General features: G+C 36.5%; 1 protein-coding gene across 1 annotated transcript; it reads right to left on the bottom strand.

Moving 5' to 3' along the window:
- Positions 1 to 6,448: 6,448 nt before the first annotated feature.
- Positions 6,449 to 6,625, bottom strand: Smp_204370 (unnamed protein product; the record flags this gene model as incomplete). Its single annotated transcript, XM_018790986.1, has 1 exon — positions 6,449 to 6,625. One exon carries the CDS (start codon positions 6,623 to 6,625, stop codon positions 6,449 to 6,451), a length of 177 nt encoding a protein of 58 aa, XP_018645778.1.
- Positions 6,626 to 7,052: the final 427 nt, after the last annotated feature.

Genomic DNA, 7,052 nt, shown 5'->3' with positions numbered 1-7,052 from the left:
TAAAAATGTGTGGTAATGACAGTGATTTCGAGTTTCCTTCACATATTGATATTGTGTTTCGTAAAATGGTTTGTCGAGTTTGCTCATTGGTATGCAGTGTATTCATTTGTCTACTTATAGACTCAATAGTACTAGTTTTCGGGCGTCCGACAAGGGGGTTCCGACAGTATAATCTAAATGACGGGGGTTTCTGTAGAATGCGGACCAATTGAACGTTGCGTTAGGTGATGAGGCTACTGTGTAGTGATCTAGACCATGTAGTAGTAACCTACTAATTAGTTGCAATACATCACATTCAAGTGGGTGGTTGGGAAAAGAGGTAATAGCCTAAAGGCACTAACCTCATTCTGTAGACTGATTGAGATGGGTTGAGCAAATACAGTGAAATAGAGTTCATTGTGGTCAAATGAGGTTTCTTTGTGTTTAGGCAAAAATATAATTCATATCTGAGGAATCCTGGAAGTTGGTTCTTTACTTATCTAAACACAAGGTCTTATTGTTGGATAAGGTTTTTCACGTCATATGAAATGATATAGTAAACCCAGGGTACCCACTTATATGGTGAGGAAGGATATGTTATCTTATTTTTCGGACTAACCTATTCCAATTAGTTGTTTCGTTATGTAATGTACAACTCTCAATAAATTGCTATCATTTCTCTTCGTTCAAAAAGAATGCACAGAGTAAAAAATAATGCCTGTAAAATATGTTAGTTCGTTTTTCAGTCAATAGATCAAAATTAGGATGAATTCAAATTCTTTTAGTAAAATAAGGTTTCATCTATAAAGTTTTGAATCCCTTGTGCAAAATAGACAAAAGTGAAGTCATTTTCTATTTGCGAAAACTACGGATTTCAGTAGCCATTCGAAGATAGACGATATATAGGCTTCCAAAAGAAGTCCTAATCAACTTATCGATTAGAAGCAGCGTGATATCTGTAACAGCTTGTCAATCTGTCAAGTGGTGGCTATTCCATAGTTTAATTTAATGGGTCAAGGGATATTACTTTGCTACTACCTGCACAGCTGATTGAAAATATATGACGGTAAATTGACGTAAACGTCCCATATTTCAAATGTGGAAACAAGTAAAATAATGTATTTTTGACGTTTCACGACCTAGTATACTTGAAATTCATTCAAAGTTCTTGGATTAATATATGTAGAATCCAAATTTGGGACTAAGTACCCTTTCACGAATATTTTTAAACCAAGCTGTACTGAAATCAAAACTATGGTTGATATATATATATATATATATATATATATATATATATAATTTATCCCTGACCACCACTCATATCTGCATCCAATGAAAGAGTGGGTTGTCAATAACAGGCCAGTCAATCCAAGATGTGATAGACAAACGTCGTCAATATAGAACCTGTCAGATTTGCTATGGGCCTAGTTCCCACATCTGATTAGCACGGTAAGATAAAAGTAACTCAGACCGATATAAAATAGTCGCAATAATAACATTATGACTATGGTTTGTGAATTTCTGACGTGTGGACTTCGTATGAAATGGATATTCTTGTGCATTATTGTGACTTATACCTGCCCACCAGCATTCTCCATCCAACCCCGTCCTGGGCAGTCCTTTCCATTTGTTATTCATGCTATCCATATCTGCTTCCGATTCCCGGCACTGTGTGTTCTTTGACCTTCTATTTCGTTTCCCCTTAAGAAATCCAAGTTAGCTCTTGTTTTGTGATGCAGTTTAATGATTTCTTCAATGTATGTCCTATCCACTTCCAACGTCTTTTCCTAGTTTCCTCAGATGGAAGCTGGTTTGTTCTTTCTCACAATGAGCTGTTGCTGATGGCATCTGGCAAACGGATATTGAGTATTTTGTGTAGACATTAGTTTATAAATGCTTTAACCTTTTTGATTATGGTTGTAGTAGTTCTCCACCTTTCAGCTCCGTACAGTAGGACAGTCTTGACGTTCATATTGCACATTCTCATTTTGAAATTAGTTGATAGTTGTTTTGAGTTCCATATGTTCTTCAACTGTAGGAATGCTATCCATGCTTTGCCAATCCTCGCTCTTATATCTACTTCAGATCGTCTTTGTTCATCAATGATGCTTCCTAGGTACGCGAATGTTTCCACATCTTCCAGAGCTTCGTCATCAAGTGTGATTGGCTTGGCGTTCTCCGTGTTGTATATGATGATGTTGGTTTTCCCCTTGTGTATTTTGAGGCCTACTGATGCAGATGCCGGTACTACACTGTTTATCTTGTCCTGCATTTGTTGATGTGTGTGGGATGGAAGGGCTAGGTCATCTGCGAAGTCCAAATCTTCTAATTGATTCTGAGATGTCCTTTGTATTCTGTGCATCCCCTCAGATGTGAAGGTCCTCATAATCCAGTCAATCACCATAAGAGAGTGGACAGCCTTGTCTGACTCCGCTCCTTACTGGGAATGCACCTCTCAACTGTCCTCCATGCACCACTTTGCACTGTAGTCCATCGTATGAGTACCGGATAATGTTGACAATCTTCCCAGGAACTCCTTAGTGTCGAAGAAGTTTCCATAATGTTCTCCGGTCTACACTGTCAAACACCTCATAGTCGATGAAGTTGATGCACAGTGACAAGTTCTACTCAAGAGATTGTTCCATGATGATCCGTAATGTCGCGATTCGGTCTGTGCAGGACTAATCCTTACAGAAACCAACCTGTTGATCTGGAAGTCGGGCGTCAACTGCGTCTTTCATCTGGTTCCGCAACACTGTTGAAAAATTTTCCTGGAACTGACAGTGTGATGCTTCTGTAATTCTCACATTTGCTCAGATCCCCTTTGGTATCTTGATGAAGCATCCTTTTTCCAGTATGTCAGTGGCACTTGTTCTTACTCCCAAATCTCCTTGAATAAAAGGTGAAGCATTCCCTCTTTTCCGTTACTGTTTGAATGGTCTTCCCGGTCTCCCACATTGTCCGGACGTTCCACGTACCTATGTTAATTGTTGCCCTGGTTGTTAGAAGAGGCATTGGCCTCGTGACTTCCGAAGAATTTCGGCTTTCATCCTGAGGCGTTATAATTCTTCCTTCAAGTCCCAAGGCAGAGTTTAAATGGTTTGAAATATTTTTCCTGGTTAGTGTTTTTTAGCGGGTTAGTTTTCCACGGGATGGGGCCGCTAACCCCATGCCCAACCCTCCTCCTTTATCCGGACTTGGGATCGGCAGTAACTCCATGAGAGCTACAGGCGGAGTTGTAATAATATAAAGCTTGATGAGAATCTAACCGGAAACAATACTTTTCGCTTATATATGTTCTAATTCACAATACACAAATTTTTAGGATCCATTCAACGCAAAACGTACTGTCCATGTACTATTTTTTCGACTGCCACTGTTGCTTTCACATCTAGTAATCTGGCATTCTTCTCTCTTGATGCCATGTGGCGACTTTAACCGACGAACCTATTGTTCAATTTCTACTTCTCAGATATCTGACTGCTTTATAACGGTGTTTGATCGGGTTTAATAAATTGGGACTTAGGACATCAGTTTATATTTACATCTTAGTGTTTTTCTTACAGTATCTAGATAAATGGCTCAAGACTTTGTAATAATCTCTGTTGTAATCTACCTTCCACTCTCACATCCTCTTTGTTTATTGATTTATGTCAAGGCTTTGTGTTTTTGAGAATTACTATAGCATATTGTTTCAGTGAATAAAAATGATTGATCGGATTTCATAATAACAAAGTACAAAATCACTTTTTTCATTGTTATGCTTAGAAAGCATGACGTTGCACAGTGTACACATAATCCCTGGTAAGTATAGGATTTTAAACCTATGTGAAAAAAACTATTATAAGCGACTACTACTGAAAATAACAGGTCATACTATGTATGAACATTGTCTGGATAACAATATTTTCTGTAAGCATACCTTACAACTTGGCATTATCCAATACATTAGTATAGAGATATATCCGGATTTCCGTCAGCGGGTGTAGAACAGAACAAAAAGTAACTGTTGAGTCAAAAGTCACTAAAATTTGGTCGGTATACCGTGTCATGAGTGTTCTCTTCATTACTAATAAGGATTTAAATTAGGTTGGTTTGGGAGTACGTGTATTGGGATATTTGTAAATATTTAAAATACTGACTAAAACAACTCATTAGGGGATTCTTAAAATATGAGTTGTACCTGAAATGATCCAAGGGTTAAAAGTATGAACAGCACTAATACTTCGTAAACAACTCCATTCATCCACATAAATATTTAGAAGTCCATATACAGAAGATATTTGGTATTTATTGACCGATGTGAAACGGCATCTTACCTGAGCATGAAAATGACCGAAAATTTTTGAAGTAGACTACACAGTACCTCGATAAACAAGCACAAGAATGCTAAAAAAATGTTCACTTTATCAGCATCGTTAGTATGGTACTTGGGTCCATTATTTAATATCAGTTGATTTTCGACAGGTCACTTATTGCAAAAAAACAGCTAGTGATTAATAATGTGTTATCTCTATTTGCAAGAAGTTGGACATTTATTTCCGCTTTTTTCCACCGAGGAGCCCCTGTAATTGCTCTGCTTCACACACTTTTAATACCAATCTTGTGCACGTACGCATATGTTAGAACGATTGATCTATATTGGGCCATGTTTGTTTATAACAATTCACTTTTCCACATATGTTTGAATTTGCTGTGTTAGACTTTCTGACAAAACGTAATCAATATTGTGGAAGCTGTTGAAAATTCCGAAAACTTTGCCTATTAAGCAGTCAGTTTTAAAAGAGGTTCTGATGATTTGTTCTTGGGCGTATACTAACAGGAAAATTTCTAATTTCCGTTGACCACTCCTACACTTGAGATAACTAAATATATACCAAACATGTTTTAAAATATTTGGCATTTGGCTTATAAATTAAAGACGATTTAATAAATATGCTTCCCACTTGATTTCATTCTTTTTCTATCCTTTTTGTGTAAACCACTATACAACTCTTAAATTCGAAGTAGGTTGAGTTATGCTCAGTTTCCTTTGTGACATGTATTCTTAACTAATAGTTTTTATATTTTTTAACGAAGCATACATTAAATCTATCTGTAATCTTGTTTTGATGTTTCTGTTGCTTTTCCCTATTATTTATTATTTATTTATTCATTGTCTATTTAGCTACTGGGTCCTGATAGCCACGTGCTTGTGCAACGGAGTGAAGTTTAATTTAATTTTGAACACTTTGTTGATGACTGTTATTTCAGAATGATACAGATACATTATTATTGGACTATTGAGAAACAGATCTTCAAATTTAACCAACAAAAGACGACAGTGCCACGAATAAAGGTTTGTAACTTCTTAGTATTAACACTTTCCCATAATGAAATCGTATTTCTAGATGGAACTCTTCGTCTGGTTTCTAGGTTTGCCAAATAGTCAGATCGCTTAATCACAATGTCCGAACGAATTCTTTTTTTTAATTGTAACAGTAAAATATGTCCCACCATTGCGAATTACAAATAGGTGGGTAGTGATTCCGTACGGACAACCAACACAAATAAACTACAACTGTTTTATTGATATTAAGTTTCCAAGAGTTTTAAGCACAAATTTTATCTATTTGCTTCATTCTGACTTGCGATGATATCTAGTTAAATGTAGGGTAAAATGCTGTTGGTCACGCTCGTATAGTATTTCAGTGGACTTTGTAAGGTAATCTGACTTCAGGAAAAAAACGTTTGCAGTATACTGTAACCTACGACTGAATTTATAACTAACTTACTATCACTTGCTTGCTAAGTTTAGCTACTTCATTAAAACCGTTGTACGCGACTCTTGTTAATTTCCCTGGACTAATTTTATACTCGTGAAAAGAACTAACTTTTTAGATTTCCGTACTCGTTCATACAAGTGTTCTTATCCTATGACTGAATTACAAGTAGAAATCTTAAAGCTGAAAGACGGGATCCCTCTAGAATACAATATTCCTCTAAAAGATAGTTTGAATCGTAAGGTACTCAAGCATAATTTAAATCAACAAAATTATTATTGAAATAAAAATATGCAATTCAAATAGCCGAATAAAATGGAATTACATCAGATGGTAAAAGTAATAAGACAACACAACTGTTAAAGGCCAACAGTGAGAAATAAATTATTCACCTTTTTTTAATTAGTAGATTAGTCAATCAAATTAGATGAGGTAATATACACAGAGAAACGAAATATAAAGACGTACCATCTTATGTTTACTCAAAACAACCCTTGAAACTTTATTATTGTTGGCTGATAATTTATGAACGGGTGGAGATGGACTCTACTCTCGTTCGCAATTTTGACCTCAAACATGGCGACTAACCAAAATGAAATGAGAATTATTATTTACATTATCGTAATCCGTGAAGGATGTGTGTGATGAAAAACCTTAAACGACAGTGAAATGTCACTGGGCCCTAGCCAAATCATCCGGAAATCTCGTCATTCGGTATCGAACAGTTCTCTGATCTTTGTCAAGGACAACCAACGCGCATCATTTAATTGCACGCCATGGACAAACTCATACAGCAGTGTATATATTCTGCTCTTTGCAACTACTCTTGCAAATATATTCCTGTAATAACTTCGATTGTGTTGTACAGTCATCAAAGCGACCATAGCACATGGATGAGACGAAAGGGTAATCCGATTTAGGTACTAACCGCAACATGTGACTTCGATGTTAACCGGTTGGTAACACCATTCCTGTCTAACTGGAGTAACCACCCGATCACTCAACACATTATATGCGTTGATGATCTACAAACCAATACGCTTACTGTACACTCGAATATTTTACTTTGTGCTTAAACCTATCATAATAATACAATAAAACTTCACACTGCATACTTAAATTCTGAGTTCTTGGTCGTGTCTTTTTGAGGTCCTAGACTCGTTGGGGTTAGTTCTGTTTCGTTTTATTATTTCGAATTCACAGTGTGTTTCATTATCTATTGTTGCTGCTGGCTTACTTGGAAAATGCGAAGTTATCTACGACGAAAATACTACTCCATCATGCTACGGACGGGTCAATTGTGGGGCAGTC

Source organism: Schistosoma mansoni (genome assembly GCF_000237925.1).
Source record: "Schistosoma mansoni, WGS project CABG00000000 data, chromosome W unplaced supercontig 0115, strain Puerto Rico, whole genome shotgun sequence".
Taxonomy (NCBI): domain Eukaryota; kingdom Metazoa; phylum Platyhelminthes; class Trematoda; order Strigeidida; family Schistosomatidae; genus Schistosoma; species Schistosoma mansoni.
The sequence above is the reverse complement of the archived record's forward strand: the minus strand, read 5'-3'. Positions and strand labels throughout refer to the sequence as shown.